The sequence below is a fragment of the Brassica napus genome, chromosome A2 (genome assembly GCF_020379485.1).
Source record: "Brassica napus cultivar Da-Ae chromosome A2, Da-Ae, whole genome shotgun sequence".
Lineage (NCBI taxonomy): Eukaryota > Viridiplantae > Streptophyta > Magnoliopsida > Brassicales > Brassicaceae > Brassica > Brassica napus.
This window is the reverse complement of record NC_063435.1, coordinates 4,980,166-4,999,356: the sequence shown is the minus strand read 5'-3', so window position 1 is coordinate 4,999,356 and position 19,191 is coordinate 4,980,166. Positions and strand designations below refer to the sequence as shown.

The following is a 19,191-nucleotide window of genomic DNA, read 5'->3' as shown; positions in this document are numbered from 1 at the left end:
CTACAAACTGATCAAAGAAGCTAATTTTTTTTTTTTTGCATCCAGAGTCACAAGGTCCCATCCCGCTCAACCTTTTTATTTCATATGTTAGTGAAATTACTTCCTGTAAAAATGTTTTTACTTTCTCTTTGTTCCAAATATAAAAGTTCCTTTCTTTTGCTTCAAATTTTATTCCCTTTTCTATGTGGTTTTTCGCTATTAATTTAACATGTCAATCTATGTGATATCCTCATATATTTTACTCATATGATTGAAGTACTATGTGAATGATGATGGGTTGACAAAAAAAAAAGTGTGACTGATAATTTATAGCCAGTGTTGTTTAATAGAGCATTGTTAACCGGGTTTCCGGTTAAATCAAACCGGATATTTGGAACCGTGTACACAACAAAGGAAAAGAAGCAAAGTTTGAGAAACGGACAGACAACATTCTCTTCCCATCAACCAAAGCGGAAGATGACAATTGGGTTTCTTACGAAAGAGAATAAAGTGGGGTTGGGGTTGAGATTATCAATTAAATTTTAGAGCTTTAGGCATCGATGGAGGCTCGTGTGGGAAACAAGTTTCGGCTCGGACGCAAAATCGGAAGCGGTTCTTTTGGAGAGATCTATCTCGGTTCTCCTCTTTTACTCAACCCTTTGTTTCAATTCAACCATGTTTTTTTTTTACATTTGTCTCAATCCCTAACATTGTATTGTGGTTTCTTTTAGGTACTCATATTCAAACACATGAAGAAGTTGCAATCAAGCTTGTGAGTTCTTTGCTTCGCTTTTACATTTGTTTCTTTTTTTTAGCATCATGTGCATGTTATTAATTGAAAAGATAAAGACAATGTATGTTGTTTACTATATACATTAAATAACATTGGCTAGAGCTTATAAACATTTTACTTGAATTAGATCCACATTGAAGATAATATGGTACATCTTTCACTAAGCTTCTTTTACCTTATGAACAATGCATGCTGGTTTGTTACTGCTAGTAGCCTTTTGTTTAAATACTCAGCGTGTTGTCTTTAATTGTTTGCAGGAAAATGCCAAGACAAAACATCCACAGCTTCTCTATGAATCCAAGTTATACAGACTTCTACAGGGCGGAAGTAATAATTCTTCTGTTTCTAATTATTTATATAAATATGACCATAGTCTCTCATGAACCTTTACCCATATGGCAGCTGGTGTTCCAAATGTCAAGTGGTTTGGTGTTGAAGGCGAGTACAATGTGCTGGTGATTGATTTACTTGGCCCTAGTCTTGAAGACTTGTTCAATTTCTGTAGCAGGAAACTTTCTCTCAAGTCCGTCCTCATGCTTGCTGATCAAATGGTACCATCTCCCTCTCTCTCTTGTCCTTACTCTTGTTCAGTGATTGACTCGGTTTTTATATATTCAGATAACCCGTGTTGAGTATTTCCATTCAAAATCTTTCCTTCACCGAGATCTCAAGCCAGACAATTTCCTCATGGGTTTAGGAAGACGTGCAAACCAGGTTTCCTTTTCACATATATATATGTTTTGTTTCTCTTCTCATTTTTACTTTACAAGTTATTAATAATCCGAATTTTGACTCCTTTTGTTTCTAAAGGTGTACATCATTGACTTTGGTCTTGCTAAGAAGTACAGGGATAACACTACTCATCAGCACATTCCTTACAGGTTAGTTAGATGATTGGATTGTAATCAGTCTGCGTTTCTTCTTCTTCTAAACTCTTGCTGCCATTTTCTATCTTGCAGAGAAAATAAGAACCTCACTGGAACTGCAAGATATGCTAGTATGAATACTCACTTGGGAATTGGTAAGCTTTTGCGTGTTTGTAATTCTCCAGACTAGGGCTGGGATTTTGAACCGAACCGAACCGATTTTTTCGGTTAGTTCGGTTAAGAGTTCATTTCAATTCGATAGGCTTATTAAAAAAATTAAGGTTTTCAGTTCGGTTTGGCAATGACTACTTAGATTTTCTTTTTAAAATTTTTTTTAATGAACTATACTAAAACCTTGAACTGAACTAACCAAATTTCATACCGTAAACTTTTTTTGGTCTGAAAAAAAGTTTGGTTATTTCGGGTTGAAATTTGGTTAGTTTGGTTCAGGTTTTTGGTATAGTTTCTGAACCGAACCAACCAAATTTCAAATCGAATTTATCTGAAATTTTAACAAACTAAACCAAAACATAACCGAAATCAAAAATTGGGTAGGATTTTCAAAAACCAAACTAACCGAATATCGAACTGTAAAATTTATGTTGAACCGTACTAACCAAAAACCGAACTACCCGAACTGAATTATTCGAACTACTTGAACCCGCATGCCTACTCCAGACACTGCCCTTATACTAACACCTCTATTTATATCATACAGAACAAAGCCGAAGAGATGACTTAGAATCTCTTGGTTACATCCTCATGTACTTCCTTAAAGGAAGGTGAGTACTATCATCTTACCTACAAGCCTCATTCTTTCACTTTGTTCTTCACATTCCTTATTTAGAATGTTTTCTCGTGGTTTCCTTTTCAGTCTTCCATGGCAAGGACTTAAAGCTGGAACCAAGAAACAAAAGTATGAGAGAATCAGCGAAAAGAAAGTCTCTACATCAATCGAGGTAAACTCTCTCCATCACAAAGTCTGATCCTTAACTTGTACTTGACACAACTTGCCTCCTCCAGTCTTTATGCCGTGGCTACCCATCTGAACTCGCATCTTACTTCCACTACTGCCGCTCGCTCCGGTTTGATGATAAACCAGACTACAATTATCTCAAAAGAATATTCCGGGATCTCTTTGTCCGCGAAGGTTCTCGAATCTTTTGCCCTCCACGTTTCTCCCAAATCACACACTTACTCACATCATTTTCTTTACTGCAGGGTTTCAATTGGATTATGTCTTTGACTGGACCATATTAAAGTACCAAAAGTCACAGCTAACAGCTCCTCCGTCACGTGGCGTCGTAACTCCTGCGGCTGGAACCAGTGCGGGTAACAGAACATCTTTAACCGATAGAATGTTTGAAAAGTTTTTTAAGCTTTGTTTTGATTTGTTTCTTGAAGGGGAGGAAGAGAGAGTGAGACCAACGATGGATTCATCAAGAAGGAGAGCCTCTGGAGCTCTTGACAACTCTGCAGCTACTAGAGCCCCTACGGTATTCAAAAAAATTTGCTCTGTTTCATTGTTTCTCTCTCTCTCTCAAGACCAAAATAAAAGGGTTTTTAATTCGCAGATGCCAAGAGAGTCACTGTTTGCACAGTCAGCAGGATCATCAAGGAGAGTAACGTCGGAGGAGCTACACTATGCAGGCGGTGGAGTAAGAAACTCTGCGGTGGTTTCAATGACAGAAGGGAAGAGATCATCTTCCACCAGGAAACAGTATGACTCCGCGATGAAAGGCATTGAGACTCTCCAAGTCTCAGACGAAAGGTTTCACCACCGTTGAACCAGAAGATAGAAAAAGAATGGTTACGTGACAGATATTAATACATTATATATATATTTGAGTTTAAGAAATGCATTGGTGCAACCGTGATCAACAAGTTACCTGATGCACCTGACCCGTCACTCCTGGATCCAATAAAATGGAACCACTACGATGTCCCTGCTGTTACACATTTGCTCAGGAACTACCTTAGCCAGTTTGGGATGTAACAACTTTAAATAAATGTTAGATTTCTTATGCCAGGATCAAATTATAAATAATCTTTTTAGGTGTTCTACTAGCTGCTGCCCAACCGATTAGTTATGAAATATCATTAACTTTTCTTTTTCAAAAAAAAAAAATATATCATTAACTTTTTGTAGAAACATAAACGAGTATCAGATCTAAAAGCTTGATACATGTGTTGGTAACTTGCTGTAGTCATTGTGGGATTGTCTTGACGTCAGAATGGTACGTTAAGAGTCTACAAATAAATTAAGTATGAGTTATATCATTTGATCACTTTAAAAATCAAAACGTTGATCTTTTCTTAAAGCGTTTATATGTTCCAAACAAATAATACAAAATAAACTTGAAATGGCGGTGGCCTGGCCGAGTGTACAACACATTGTTGATAAGGTGGAACGTTACACAATCCAAAAATCAGGGCTTAGATCATTTATTCATTAATTCGCGTATAAGTAATATTAGGTTGACAAGTTTGTTTAACTAACACTTCTAATTTGAAATATTCATAATGTACTAAACTACAAAAACGTTGGCTTTATAAGATATTGGAGACGAGTTTAAAGGGTTGGGAATGGATGCTGGTCCCCTTTTCTTTTTCTTCAACTTTTTGTTGGGTGATATATATCTTCTTCTTTAACTTTTTTGCTCGTTCCACTTATCGAATGTGTCAATTTTTATACTGAAGCAAAGTATGGTGCATATAAGCTATATAATGCTACCAATCGACATCTGATTCCAATATCGTTGATCTATCACTATTACAAAGCTCAGAGCATAATAACCATCTGTCTATCAACATAAACAACAGAACTTATTAATAAGGTCAAGTTCAAAAAAAAAAACTTATTAATAAGGTAATTTATCTATCGACATCTGTATAATTATCTTTCTATATCCACATCACCGACAACAAGGAAAAAGGAAATATGCACAACCAGTGCCGTGCGAAGGCTAGTAGGGGGCCACGATAAAAATAATTTATTTTATATCAAATATGCGTATTAATTTTTTTTAATACGAACCAGAAAATAAATTGTTTTCTTATTTTATATTTTAAAATTATTTTTAAGAAAAATTAATCTTACGAAAATTAATGGCAAAAGTTATATTTTAGTTACAACTGAAAATTGTATATACAAATTCAAACTATATGCAAGAAAATATTTTCGACATTCAAAATAAAAAATATACAATAAAATTAATATTCACAATAACTAAAAAAAAATGATCATATTATTGAAAAGTATTAAGAGATAATTATAGTTTTTATCATATTATCATATATTGATTATATGATTTATGAATATGGAAGCTCCAAAATGAACTAATGTGAGAGGGAGCCTGGGATCAATGCCCCAAAATTAATAAGGTGATCACGGTTCTGTGCACAACCAGTGCCCGTCTAACATTTAACAATGCCCTAAGCCAATTCATAAAACAATGCCCTTATATATATGTGTTGTTCAGAATCATATAATAAGAGTAAAAAAAATTAAACTTCCATAAAACAATCCAATTTCACAAAAATGTTTGTAAGATAAAATAAAATAATAGAATTAAAAAAACTCGTACCAACTCCAAACAATGTTAATACGTTACTGCTCTTGTCACAATTTGCTAGTTTTTTATAAAAATTTGGAAAATAATAAATTAGCCACGTAGCTTGTCAATACGAAAACGATGATAACAAAACTAAAGCAATATAAACTAAACTGGGGGCACCATGAAACGAAAGAGAAAAGAAAACAAGAATTTTTTAATTATGGTTTTAATTATAATTTAAAATAAAAACTTACTAATAACTATTTAATAATATATTTAACTACTATAATTGTTAATAAAATGTTTATTAATATTGTTAAAAGATCCAACAAACGTTATTCTGATTTGTTATGCCCACAAGTATCACTTTAACTAAAAAAAGTCTTACAAACTATAATTATTTATAAAAGAAAAAATAAAAGATACTAAAATATGTCCAAAACTTTTTTGCTGCCTTAAGCCACCGCTTCACCGGCTTATGCCAAAGGCCGGCCCTGTGCACAACACCATATTATAATCCTGATCTTGTAAAACTGAAAAGTCCAAATATTTTTTTACAAATTAATTTTCTTTGAAAAATAACTCATGTGTCAAAAGCGTAATAATACTGTTACATAGGGTAAAGATTTGTGTGTAAATTGTAATTTAGTTTTCCGGTTTCTTTTTATCAACGAATAATAGGAAGAAGAAATATGTTTAAGAGAGCAGAGACAAGACACCTCGACAAAAGTTGCGGCGGTTTGGGTTGGGATGTAGCGAGTAAAGGGTAAGTAAATACTTTACAATGATGATAACCACGCTCAAATTATTCTATCAACAGAACATGAGCATACTCTAAAGTTATTTTCCAAATGTATATGTACAAAATTTATAACTATTCATGCACTTTTTTGTACAAGCAAATATCGTACTTTAAAAATGAATAACATATAATCTATGTAGTGGCAAAGCGTTGCTCACAATTGTAAACACACACACAACACATCATATATCCATTATATCATATGGCTCTGTTCATGGAATGTTTGGAGTGTATTCATTTTCGTGTTTGGAGTTTGATCGTTTATATAGATGTTTTTCTCTTTTTTTTTTGGATTTTTATAATATCAACCGCATTTACGATTTTAGTTGTTTTAAAATTTTAATTTGTAATAGAACATACAACATTTTTGTCCCAAAAAGACATGTTTGCATTTTTACTTCCGATTATACTAAACAAGTGTTTGTGGGGTTTGCAAATTTACATCTAAAACAATTTTTCCACATGTTTATACTGATAAGACCGTATTACATAAACTACGGAGAGCTGAATATTGTAAAAAATAAAATTGATAAAAGTATACCAAAGATTAAGAAAAGGATGATACAACTGCAGAGGCGAGATATTATCTCTTTCCTTAACTCAAAATACGTCCCGTAGTGCGACGGTTTGATAACGTAATGAGTCTCAAGATACAACTGCAAAAATCTTCTGATTTGCGTCACTCTATCAGAAGCCTGGCGAAACTAGTTTTGTGTATACTCTCAGACTCAAAGAAAATATCAAAGAGAAAGAAGAGAGGAAAAAAAATAATGTGAGGGATTTGTTTTTTTCTATTCGTATCTGAATGAGCCTTACACGTTTGATATTTAACTTCAAAAGTTAAAGCTACGTTACATATTATGGAGTCAACCAACGTTTATATTGTAGTGCAGTAATGGAAATTGATTCTCCATGACTCACTTACGTTGACAAAGTAATTATTGTTTTTTTGACCAAATCAATTCAAAGCCAATGAATTACTTTTGTGGGTTTGCATTTTTATGCTTTAATAAAACATAAAAGATTATCACTAATAAATTTGAAAGAATAAGTTAATTGATATATTGTTCAATCAACAAATTCAAATCCAAATTCAAACCCAAATATCCAAAATAAAACATATGCTAAATTTAGCCAAATAAAATGCTTTATAAGCTTTTTATATATTTATTTTTGGACCTCCAATTCTCATTCAAAATAATTTGGATTTTAACAATCAAATACACTAACTCATAGTGTTTATGGTGACGATTACATCGTGCCCAAATTCCAGTCTTTCCGACAGACGTCTCCGTCGAAAAACCCATCGGAAAATGGTCCACACCACTTTGTCAAAAAACGAGTTCCAACATATACTTGTAATGTTTAATTTAATTACTGTAGCTTGGTTTGCAATTACAATCATGGTTAATTAATAATACAGTTCCATTATTGACGCCCAAAAGAAGACCCAGTTACTTGAGAGTTGAGACAGACTTTTTAGTCCTCTTCAAAACCTCAGTTTCTTTCTTGATTTAAAAGTGAACTTTGACATTATATCTTCATGCACAAACCACTGTCGCAAAAGATCCGTGCCGTGATATTGTTTTAGGAAAAAATAAAAATTAATGATAATAAACAACAATAACATGTCTTAGAAAACCAGTTTTGTAACTTTTGTGAATAAAATCCCGAGGTTTGGACCTCAATGATTTTTTCAATCGAAGAGGTCGATTTTTGAAACATAAAAATATATTATTTTTGAATAGTACGCCGTAATAATCTGAAATTTCATAATTAAAAGTTTTTTTAACGTTACTTTGTTGACTGAAGCCTAAACTAGGCATTATTTTGTAGTAAGAAAAGTTGAAGTCTTACTTTGAGCATGGATGATTTAGTAGCTATAGTAAAATAACGTGGTAAACGTGTGTTGAAATGTTATCTTGCTAAACAATATAGTACTTAGATATGTCAACGTATCAATATGCATTAGTTGAATGATTGTTTTACGTTTGTTAAGCAATTATATTATTTTTTTCTCGACGTTGCTTGTAATCAAGGGTTATCCAAGACGGGACTTAATGGCAACATCCTCTTACAAAATTTTGAAATGGAATTAATCTATCAATCATTTGACCGACTGTTATATTATTAGACCATGCCACAAATTCGATTGATAGACTGTAAAAATATATTGAAAATCTAATAGGTTCGCTACTACGAGAATATATCATACCAATCTTTTGTTTTAAGGTCATTATCACATGATGCGAAACAAATTTTTTTTTAATTTATATTCAAAATTTCTTTTAATTTTTTCAAAAGAAAAATTATAATCTCTTTTGTCAAAACTTTTTAAGTTTTTTTCTAAATTTTATTTTGTTTTTTCATTTTTTGTATTGTTGACAAAAGAAAGTTTGATTATGAATCTATTGTGAAGCAATTCGACGACTTTTCTAGCTCAATGATTTAAAGTTAGCCTAATAATATACTTTAACAGGCTCTTTAGCGAGAGATAATTCAATACCATGACAACAATTCCTTTTAGTGTCCGTATGGCTATAATCATAATTTTGTTTTCCATATAATTGTGTTTGATAAACATACTTAAGTACTTATCAGTTATCACTATAAATACTGTTAACTCATTATTAATGTAACTGTAATAGAATCGACAATAATATCTCAATCTTCTCTCTAAATTCAAAGCTATGGAGATCAACGGCGATCAACCGCCGATGATCTGGCCGCAATTTGAATCTACTGGTTATACTCGCCGGTGATCACCGGTTCCGACGATGTTAGTTCCTTCGATGATCGGAGTGATCTCAGCGGCTATGTTTCTTCTCTTTACGACCTACGTCGTTCCTACGTTTATCTCCGTCACATCTCAGATTCTTCAGCCAGCTTCGGTGAAGAGAGGATGGGACTCCATCAACGTGGTTGTAGTACTTTTCGCGATCATCTGCGGCGTACTCGCCAGACGAAACGACGACGTATCGTCTTCTTCGTATACACACGGCCAAGAAGAAGAAAAAGGAGGAGCTGTGATAGGTGATGACGTGTACGACGCTGATAGGCTCAAGATCTACGAGAGCTTGAGTAGGTTACCGGTTACCGGAGGTTTACCGTTGAGGCGTAGTAGTAGCTCGTATCCTGATCTGAGGAATGGAGTTTTAAGGGAAACCGTTGATCGCCGGTTCCGGTTCTACGACGATCGTGGAATCGACAAGTACCGATGGGAATCAACGGTGGTGATTGACGAACGGTTTCGGAGTGTTTCTAAAACTGAAATCGAAGAATCTGAGCCTAAGGAAGTAACGGTTGATAAGTTCGTTGTAAGACCTTCTTCTTCTCCTCCGCCGCAACAACCACCGGCGCCACCACCGCCTCCTCCAAGGACTCATCGGTCTGTTAGAAACAGAGATATGAAAGAAAGGTCGAAACGCAGTGACGTTAATTCTGATTCCACCACATTTAAACGAACGCTTCGGCCACCGCCGACACCACCTCCGCCGCCACCGCCTCCTCCGCCGCTGAGGACTCTTCAGAGAAGAAAGAGCAATGCGGCGAAAGAGATTAAAATGGTGTTCGCTTCTTTGTATAATCAAGGAAAGAGGAAGAAACTTCAGAAACTAAAGAGAAAAGAGAGAAGAGAATCTCCGGCGGTGGTGGAGATGGAACCACCGCAATACAGATCGACATTTCCACCACCGTCTCCGCCGCCACCTCCACCACCGCCTCCGCCTCCTCCGCGTTCGTCGGAGTCAGTGTTCTACGGATTGTTTAAAAAGGGAGTTAAGAGCAAAAAGATCCACTCCATCCCGCCGCCGCCTCCACCTCCTCCGCCGAGGAAGATTCAGTTGGATCCTCAGACACCACCACGGAGAGTGAACTCCGGTAGACCTCCGCGTTCGACGAAACAGACAAATTTAAACGAAGAGAGCTACCAAGGACCGCCGTTAACTCAGACCATACCACCTCCTCCACCGCCGCCTCCGTTTAGGGTTCCGCCGCTGAAGTTCGTGGTGAGTGGTGATTTTGCGAAGATACGGAGCAATCAGAGCTCTAGATGCAGCTCCCCTGAGCGAAAAGTGATCGACCTAGGTTGGGGTCTAGAACTCACACAATCTGACGGCGGGGAGGACAACAACGTCGCCGTGAATGGTGGCGGCGGCGGGACGGGGTTCTTCTGTCCAAGCCCGGACGTTAACGCGAAAGCGGACAACTTCATCGCCAGGCTCAGAGAAGAGTGGAGGCTCGATAAGGTCAACTCTGTCAAGAGGAGAAGGAGCATGAGTTCTGTCTAAGGCATACTTTGCAAAAACGACGTAGTTTTTCTCGTTTAAGGTTTCGTGCCATGCAAGTAACCCATAAAGCACGGTCGTACAACAAACATCTTCAAGCAAGCGAGTGGGCAAACACTTGTTGTCGGAGATGGTTTTATATGTATTGGAGAATTCGTTGTGACTCTAATCACTCGAATTTGAAGTTACCGGTAATATTGGTATTACCGGTAAAGTAAATCGGCTAGAACCGGCTGATATTTTTTCAGTTAAACCGGTTGTGTGACTTTTTTGGTTTGAGTTTCCCCGATATAAAAGTTGATTATAACTTGGTGGTGTTCGACATGTTTGTAGTTGGTATTGATGTATGTATGGCCCGTGAGATGGAAGTATAGTTGTGGGCTCTTTTTTTTTTTTTTTTTTTTTGCAAAGATTTGTTTTGATATACGGATATAGGCATTTTGGTTTTTAGATATCTTTATTTGTGTAACGAGTATCTGTTTTGAAAAACTGAAATCTATTAGTCTAGAGGTAAGTTTAAGTTCTCTTTACCACCAGATAACCATGCGTTAGTGGTTGGGTGGTTGCATGGCGTTCCAGCATCGCTAAACGAGCTGAGTTCGAATCCGACTACACTCAGATATCCTTAGCGTGTGGCCATCGGTGATTTAATGTTTCCTCGCCGAGGATCAGTCTACCGTTTTTCTTTTATCTGTTTTGAAAAAGTCATAAACAAAGTGGCAATTTCTGTAACCATGTATATTTTCTTTTGAATTAAATTATAACATTTTATTCAAAAAAAAGTAATGAGCAAAAGTTTTGATTGGTCAAGAATTAGAAAAAAGCTTCCTATCACTGATCTTTAGTTGAAAAGCAGAGCGTAAAAGGATGAACAAGATATACAGGGAAATTGTCGACAGGAACCTCTTTGGCATTGACGCATTGTCCACAGTCGTCGTTGTTGTTTCCCTTCTGGATAGAGCCTCCGTTAACCGTTTTCCACAACATCTATATATCTTAAGCTTCGATAATTTTTATGCAAAATGCATATATGTTAGGAGTTAGGACGCCAAGTGCTCTAATGTATATAGTTCTGATAAGAAAAAAGAAGTTCTGATCACTTTTCGTTTCTTTATATCATTGGCCTTGTAGGCTTGTAATTGCAGGCTTGTAATTGCGCGCGATCACGGAAGAACACAGCTAGACAAATTAGCTTCACTAAAAGTTTCTCGTAGAATCAAAGCCCAATAAACCAACGCTTATTTTGGGCTCTGTATAATACGAACTATTGTTTTATCTTTTGTTCTCTTCAAGCCTTTTTGCTAAAATCTTATTCTATATATTTTTTGTCAAAATTTTGCTCTATTTCTTTTAAGTGATTCTACTTAAAGAATGTGTTATTAGGTGATTTACCTTTTAGGATGTACTGGATCCAACTGTATATATCCTAATCAAGGTTCAACCCATGTTAAATAAGTTTCTTTAGAAGAGTAGATATTCCCAACAGAAATGAAATTCATGATTATTTAGACTCATACTAATTGATTGTTGATGTTATTAGATGATTTTAGTTATGTAAGACATGGCCTTTTCATAAGATAATTTCTTACTTACATTTGTATATCAGATTTTCGCTGAGATTAATATTCTGTTTAATCTGATATGTAAGACATGGACTTTATAAAACTGATATGGTGGTGTTGTGAATCTTCATAAGGAACGTAAAATTGTCATATGCAGAATCATACGTATATTTTTTTTTGTATATAGTTTGTAATATGACAACTAATCACTGTTTTAGAAAAAGAATATAAATATGTTTGAATATAATTTTATTTATGTTCAGAAAACTAACCGTATGTTATGCCTTTGGATAAATTTAAGTTCCATTCAGCCCAACCAAAGCGGCGTGATAAATACGTCGACGAAATATGAAAATACGACAATTAACTTATGGAAGGAAGGATGATAATTATTCATCCGGTCCAATTGCCGATGTCCTTGATCATAACTAATAAAAATCATTAAGATTTCAAATGAAAAATCATTATCTTAGACTAGTAAACATGTAAATTCCCTTTACAAAACTACAACGGTCTAAAATTAAATTATTATATTCCTAACTAAAATCAGATCTTCAATTGTTTTCTTCCTGATTAAAAATAAGATCCATACAAGAACCGCAGATCGCTCAGAAAGTGTTGTTAGATGCCATCAACACCATGTGCATGATCAACCTTCGCCGTGTCAATAGCTTACACACAATCGGTTTAACTTTTTATATATTCCATCTATAGTACTACCATATAATACTTATATAATGAAAATTTGTGTGAAAACTGAAAACTGAGAGGTGGTGTTACACGTACAAGTGGATGTGGATCCTAAATATCCAACTTATATATTTAGAATCTAACTTTTGCGTAAATATAATCTCCAGAACATTTAATTTGACTTCAGATACTTACAGACCACGAACACGAAGACAGAAGGGAAACCAATCTTCCTCACCCCTAGACAAGATTCCCTACTTCTTCATGGCTTCTTGTAGAATATAAAAAGAAAAATTTATATATTTAAGATGCAAGAGTTATAAAGTTAATACAATATATATATATATATGGTGTTTCAAAAAAAAACAATATATATATATATAGTTTAAAAAGTTACTATACATGATTTGATTATTTAATGATCTCATGGAATACATTATCTACATTAATTCTATAAATTTGCATATCACCGAAACAAAATATAATATCAGACATATATATCCTGGACCTAGTATTACTTTTTTTCCTATGATTTAATCGTAGATTTTGACCAACTTCGAAAAGAAAAAAATGAAAGCCAATCTTGGTTAATATTTTGAATGATGTTCAAGTGTCAAACGATATATATGGACATAATTCATTGTCTGAACACGAATCTCATTATTCTACTATAAAACTGTATAGTTAACACAGACAACTCAAAACTAATATTGACTCAGTGTACTACACTTCCTCCTCCATAAATATTCCATATTATATCACCACATAAACCTCTCTTCTCTCTCTCCATCTTAATTAATCTCTTCTCTCTCTACTCGTCGTAAAATAAATCAAAATGATCACCGGCAAAGATATGTACGACGTACTAGCGGCGATGGTGCCGCTATACGTAGCTATGATGCTAGCCTATGGTTCGGTTCGGTGGTGGGGAATATTCACACCGAGCCAATGCTCCGGTATAAACCGGTTCGTTGCGGTTTTCGCGGTTCCTCTCCTCTCTTTCCATTTCATCTCCTCCAATGATCCGTATGCCATGAACTACCATTTCCTCGCCGCTGATTCTCTTCAGAAAGTCGTCATCCTCGCCGCACTCTTTCTTTGGCAGGCCAGTATCTTAATTAATGATAATAATCTCTGTGATCATATTTTATAGTATATTATAAATTATAAGCACATACATATAGTTTGGTTTTTAATGTAGGTGTGTGCTTAAATTAAGTATGTGATCATAGTTCAGTAGTAATCGTTATTATGATAGAAACTAAACTACAACTTTTTACGATATTTATTTGTATAGATGTTGATGTGTATTATGGCGATTATTTTCAGGCGTTTAGTCGGAGAGGAAGTTTAGAATGGATGATAACGCTCTTTTCTCTATCGACACTACCGAACACGTTGGTAATGGGAATCCCGTTGCTCCGGGCGATGTACGGGGACTTCTCCGGTAACCTAATGGTGCAGGTCGTGGTGCTTCAGAGTATCATCTGGTATACATTAATGCTCTTCATGTTTGAGTTCCGTGGCGCTAAGCTTCTCATCTCCGAGCAGTTCCCTGAAACGGCCGGTTCCATCACTTCTTTTCGTGTTGACTCTGATGTTGTCTCTCTCAATGGCCGTGAGCCTCTCCAGGTATGAATGTTCACACGAATGGCCTTATTATTTATATGTTGCGTAAAGTTAAGCAACCAGTTTACTCGAACTTAATTTTAAAAAGAAAACAGTTTGCTAAAACTTATTAGATAGAAATGTATAAGCAGCATTTACAGATTTATATATATAGCACCTTTAAAAACAAACCTATTATGGCGTTTTATAGTAATTTGGTAAAACATGTGAAAGTCTAATAAACTTTTTTTACTGAATAAAGTCTAATATAATCTTGATCAGCTTTGTTTGAATTATTTTTCCAGAAGTCAAACACAACGATTTTATATTCTTTTTGCCATATTCTATTAAATATACAAACTCCATCATTTTCATATATACTTCACATTACCTAAAATATGTTCTTTTTTTCATTTAATAATTAGACTGATGCGGAGATAGGTGACGACGGGAAGCTCCACGTGGTTGTCCGGAGATCAAGCGCCGCCTCATCTATGATCTCATCGTTCAATAAATCTCATGGTGGAGGACTTAACTCCTCCATGATAACGCCGCGAGCTTCAAATCTCACCGGTGTTGAGATTTATTCAGTACAATCTTCGCGAGGGCCGACGCCGAGAGCTTCGAGCTTTAACCAGACAGATTTTTACGCTATGTTTAATGCAAGCAAAGCTCCGAGCCCTCGTCACGGCTACACCAATAGCTACGGTGGCGCCGGGTCAGGTCCGGGGGGAGATGTTTACTCGCTTCAGTCGTCTAAAGGAGTGACGCCAAGAACGTCGAATTTTGATGAGGAAGTTTTGAAGGCGAAGAAAGGAGCAAGAGAAGGAAAAAACATTAGTGGTGAATTATATAACAACAATAATGGTATGATTTTTTGTCTTTATTCTTTTCCTAAACTATTAGAAAATCATCATAAACCTAAAATTTATAGTATTTTTAAGAAATTATTGGTAATTATAATTCTAAAAACAAATATGATAGAAATTCTGATATATATTGAAAAGGACAGTTTGTTTCTTGTGATGTTCTTTTTTTGTGTGCATGAGAATGTAATGTTTGAATATATGGTTCAGTTCCATCGTACCCACCACCGAACCCGATGTTCACGGGGTCAACGAGCGGAGCAAGTGGAGTCAAGAAAAAGGAAAGTGGTGGCGGAGGAGGAGGAGGAGGAGGAGGACAGAACAAGGAGATGAACATGTTCGTGTGGAGTTCGAGTGCTTCTCCGGTGTCCGAAGCCAACGCCAGGAACGCTATGACAAGGGGTGCCTCCGTCGATTTATCCACCGACCCAAAAGCTTCACTTCCTCCTCAAGAAAACCTCGCTTACAAAGGTTGATTAATCTTCCACTCATTTTTTAATTCTTAGTTTTCCCGTTTTAGATTTTCAAATTTATTAAAAAAAGAAAGGCAAATTAACGTTGCTTTTTTTTTTGTTCCTTTGGTTAAAATTTCAACCTTTTGTGTAAAATTATGATTTCATTCGATTTCTTTTTAAGAACATCATTTATAAACAAAAAATTATGATTTTCTTTTTTTTTAAGAGACTCCCTGTTCTTTTTTGTTTCTAAATCATTTTCACGAATTGCTATTCTGATTGGATTAGTTTATTGAATGTTTCATTGTCAAACTGAACTCTATATAGTCAATATATAAGTTAGTATTTTCGTCGATTGTAAACAATCATAGTCTAGTAATATATATAATTAGATATTAATTCCCAAAAACTTAATGATGACAGCGATGCATAGTCTGATTGAGAACATGACACCGGGAAGAAAAGGGCATGTGGAGATGGATCAAGACGGTAATAACGAAGGAAAGTCAGGGGTGAATTCGTCACCTTACAATGGGAAGAAAGGTAGTGACGTGGAAGACGGTGGTCCCGGCGGTCCAAGGAAACAGCAGATGCCGCCGGCGAGCGTGATGACGAGATTAATACTGATAATGGTTTGGAGAAAACTCATTCGAAACCCTAACACTTACTCTAGTCTCTTTGGCCTTGCTTGGTCCCTTGTCTCCTACAAGTAAGTCAAAATTAGAAATAACAATACTCATAGTTTATTTTTAAAAGTTGATGCGCATTATTTTGGTCCCTCCCGTTTTACATAATATACAATATGTAGTTTCCTCGATGTTGATCATTTTATGGGACAGATGGAATATAAAGATGCCAACCATAGTGAGTGGATCGATCGCGATACTATCTGATGCTGGTCTTGGCATGGCTATGTTTAGTCTTGGTATGAAGTTTTTTTTGGTAATGTTAGAGAAACGTATATGAAGTTTTATACTCATTATTTATAGTTCTTGATATACAGGTCTATTTATGGCATTGCAACCAAAGATAATAGCATGCGGAAAATCAGTGGCAGTCTTCGCGATGGCCGTAAGGTTCTTGACCGGACCGGCCGTGATCGCAGCCACCTCAATTGCAATTGGTCTTCGTGGCAATCTCCTCCATATCGCTATCGTTCAGGTTAATCACTAATTTTACATATTAAATTATACTTACAATTGATAGTTGTGATGTTGACATTCTTATAATAGTTTCATATATAATTATTAAGAAAAATATATATGTTTGTGAAGGCTGCTCTTCCTCAAGGAATTGTTCCTTTTGTTTTTGCCAAGGAATATAACGTCCATCCTGATATTCTCAGCACTGCGTAAGTTGTTTTTTTTCCTCTCTAATTAAAGTGCTCAACATCTGAAGTCTAACCATTTATGATTAATACCTTTTGAGAAAAAATATTTTCACAAACTTCATTTCAAAACTTCAAGATTTTTTTTTGCTCAAGTTATAAGATAATATATTCCCAAAAAATATATTTTTTTATCAAATATTCCAAAAATATTAAAATGTTCATTCTGTAAGTTAACTCTATATTGATTTGCAGGGTTATATTCGGAATGCTGGTTGCTTTGCCTGTAACAGTGCTATACTACGTTCTTTTGGGTATTTAAGTTATAATCAAGACGTAATGGCAAATTAAAGGTGATTTTTAAAAAAATTACTAAGAAAAGAAAGGAGACTAATTCCAGTTCAGGCTTAGGTGGATGGACTATGCCATGTCGTATTAATTAATTTATAGCAGACGATATAATAGATATTTTAGTTAGTTTTGTTATAATTTATACGCACATGCATGTACGTGACTCTTTGTAATTTTTATTACATTAATTAAAATTTTGGGATGTGCGTACGATATATACTTTTATTTTATTGGTTTTGTTGTTTATCAAATTATATACTAGCTAGATCGTGCAAATTGTTTTTTTTTTTTTTTTGCTAAAAAAATTTGTTTAGATTAGATCTTGCGCTTTTGTAAATATCTATACAATTATTAGGAACGAATGCGCTAATCCCTCCAAATTCAGCCTTTATTTCATTTCTTTTATCTTACTGTGTACGTATGTGAACGGATTATATATTCGGTTGAATGTAGTCGCATTTTTATATCGTTGCGTAAAGAACAAGGAAGCTTAACATGTAGCCATACTTCTTAAAGGAGCTATCCAAATATATAACTTTTGTTTAGTTTGAAGGTATTCTGTATAGAATGATTCAAATTATCTCCCACGAAGAAGAAGTGTAGTTCACATATAAACCTTATCTCTGAGTATAGCTATCCGAATAGTTGTGAAATTTAAATTTGTTCTTTTTAAAAATGCATGGATTGTGTTCTTTAATCCCTTTCAGATTTATATTTATGTTTGCTTATTTCCCTTGACATTGTAAAATAGTAGTAACATGCTAGAAAGAAGAAAATCATTGCTTTGCTTCTGGAGCGTTGACTGTGTATCACGTGGGGGTATCAAAACGAAGCGATAAACGTTGGAACTCGCTCTCTGGTCGGAACGTAAATTGAAAGAACAACAACACATGAAATTTGATTCATCTCTAAATAGTTGTCCTCACTTATCTGACAAAAGATCGTTTATATTATTACGCGTAATATAATAAATGCTTAAGAGAACTATAAGCATATTTATACTAGGAGCAAAAATATTTATAATTGTATGAAGCTAACTGAAACTTTTGTGCATTGAGTAGGGGACAACATCTGCTTAGTGACAGCGCTTGTCTCTCTAGGCATCTTATTGTTATAATGCATCAGTTTAGTTCTTTTCGGTGATTTCTTGAATCTTGTCTTGTATAACTAATGTCCATACTGTTTTAATTTAGTATGATCAGGCGCAGGAGCATGTAATAATCACCAAATCTTGATTTTTAATTGAGACATAAGAAGATTGATTACTGGCGGAATAAATATTGAACACCAAAAAATAACCTTGCACACTAATTATGGTTCAATTTTCATGATGCTAAAGAACTAGCATTTCATTTGGAAGTATTTTATTTACTGGATATGTTTTGTATGATAGATGTCTATACTATGTACTATATAGTTTAGCTTTGAATTTAAAATTGTCACTTTTCGAGAATATGAGATTTCAAAGAATGCAAGATAAAATGAACGTCAATGGGTTATATTTTTTTATATGAAATATTGAGGATAGTGAGTGAATTTAATTTCAGCTACTTTTCCCTATCTGCTTAAGAGTAGGCATGTCTCCTTTGTCTTGCTTGGGATCCTTATGTAACCGCTAAGCTTTATATCCGTTTGTTTCTCCACACTCACGTTCACCAAAACGTCTTGGTCAAACAAACTCTTGGTTCGCACCATGACATTTGAACTCTCGTAGACAGTGTACCCTCCCAAACATGATCCCAGTCTCGGTAGATGAAACCATCATATTGGCTTTTATCAACTTTAATTTAGGTGCAAGTGTATAAGATACTGAAGACGTTCGACGAGCTTCAGATCTCCCCATGGGTCAATTCCAAACACATACCCTGGGTGATTTCTTTAGTATAACAACAAGGACAATGTCACCAGTAAAAACAAATCAGTCGACGGAGACCGGTTCCGATACGCCGAGCAATACATTGACTAATATAAAGCCTCGATATTATTATTAAATATCCAAGACTTCCATTGAGATTGAGAGGTCACGGGAAACGGGTATTAACTGCTGAG

General features: G+C 35.1%; 2 protein-coding genes and 1 pseudogene across 3 annotated transcripts; all 3 read left to right on the top strand.

The window, feature by feature from the left end:
• Window positions 1–422: 422 nt before the first annotated feature.
• Window positions 423–3,702, top strand: LOC106389351 (casein kinase 1-like protein 12). 2 transcript variants are annotated; one of them, XM_022700840.2, is made up of 13 exons: window positions 423–615; window positions 711–751; window positions 1,030–1,099; window positions 1,175–1,323; window positions 1,391–1,486; window positions 1,583–1,653; window positions 1,732–1,793; window positions 2,357–2,420; window positions 2,513–2,597; window positions 2,662–2,788; window positions 2,860–2,970; window positions 3,043–3,134; window positions 3,213–3,702. In XM_022700840.2, exons 1-13 carry the CDS (start codon window positions 540–542, stop codon window positions 3,423–3,425), a joined length of 1,257 nt encoding a protein of 418 aa, XP_022556561.1. In that variant the 5' UTR covers window positions 423–539; the 3' UTR covers window positions 3,426–3,702. The 2 variants fall into 2 exon arrangements, with proteins under 2 accessions (XP_022556561.1, XP_013685022.2); XM_013829568.3 differs by having other exon boundaries at window positions 452–489; window positions 520–615; window positions 2,860–3,134.
• Window positions 3,703–8,441: 4,739 nt separating this feature from the next.
• LOC106389343 lies at window positions 8,442–10,590 on the top strand (annotated as a pseudogene).
• Window positions 10,591–13,096: 2,506 nt separating this feature from the next.
• LOC106389334 (auxin efflux carrier component 2) lies at window positions 13,097–17,377 on the top strand. Its single transcript, XM_013829552.3, has 9 exons — window positions 13,097–13,640; window positions 13,865–14,167; window positions 14,569–15,010; window positions 15,220–15,480; window positions 15,888–16,173; window positions 16,304–16,389; window positions 16,468–16,625; window positions 16,739–16,815; window positions 17,047–17,377. The coding sequence occupies exons 1-9, from the start codon at window positions 13,371–13,373 to the stop codon at window positions 17,111–17,113; spliced, it is 1,950 nt and encodes a 649-aa protein (XP_013685006.2). The 5' UTR covers window positions 13,097–13,370; the 3' UTR covers window positions 17,114–17,377.
• The last annotated feature ends 1,814 nt before the right edge of the window (window positions 17,378–19,191 follow it).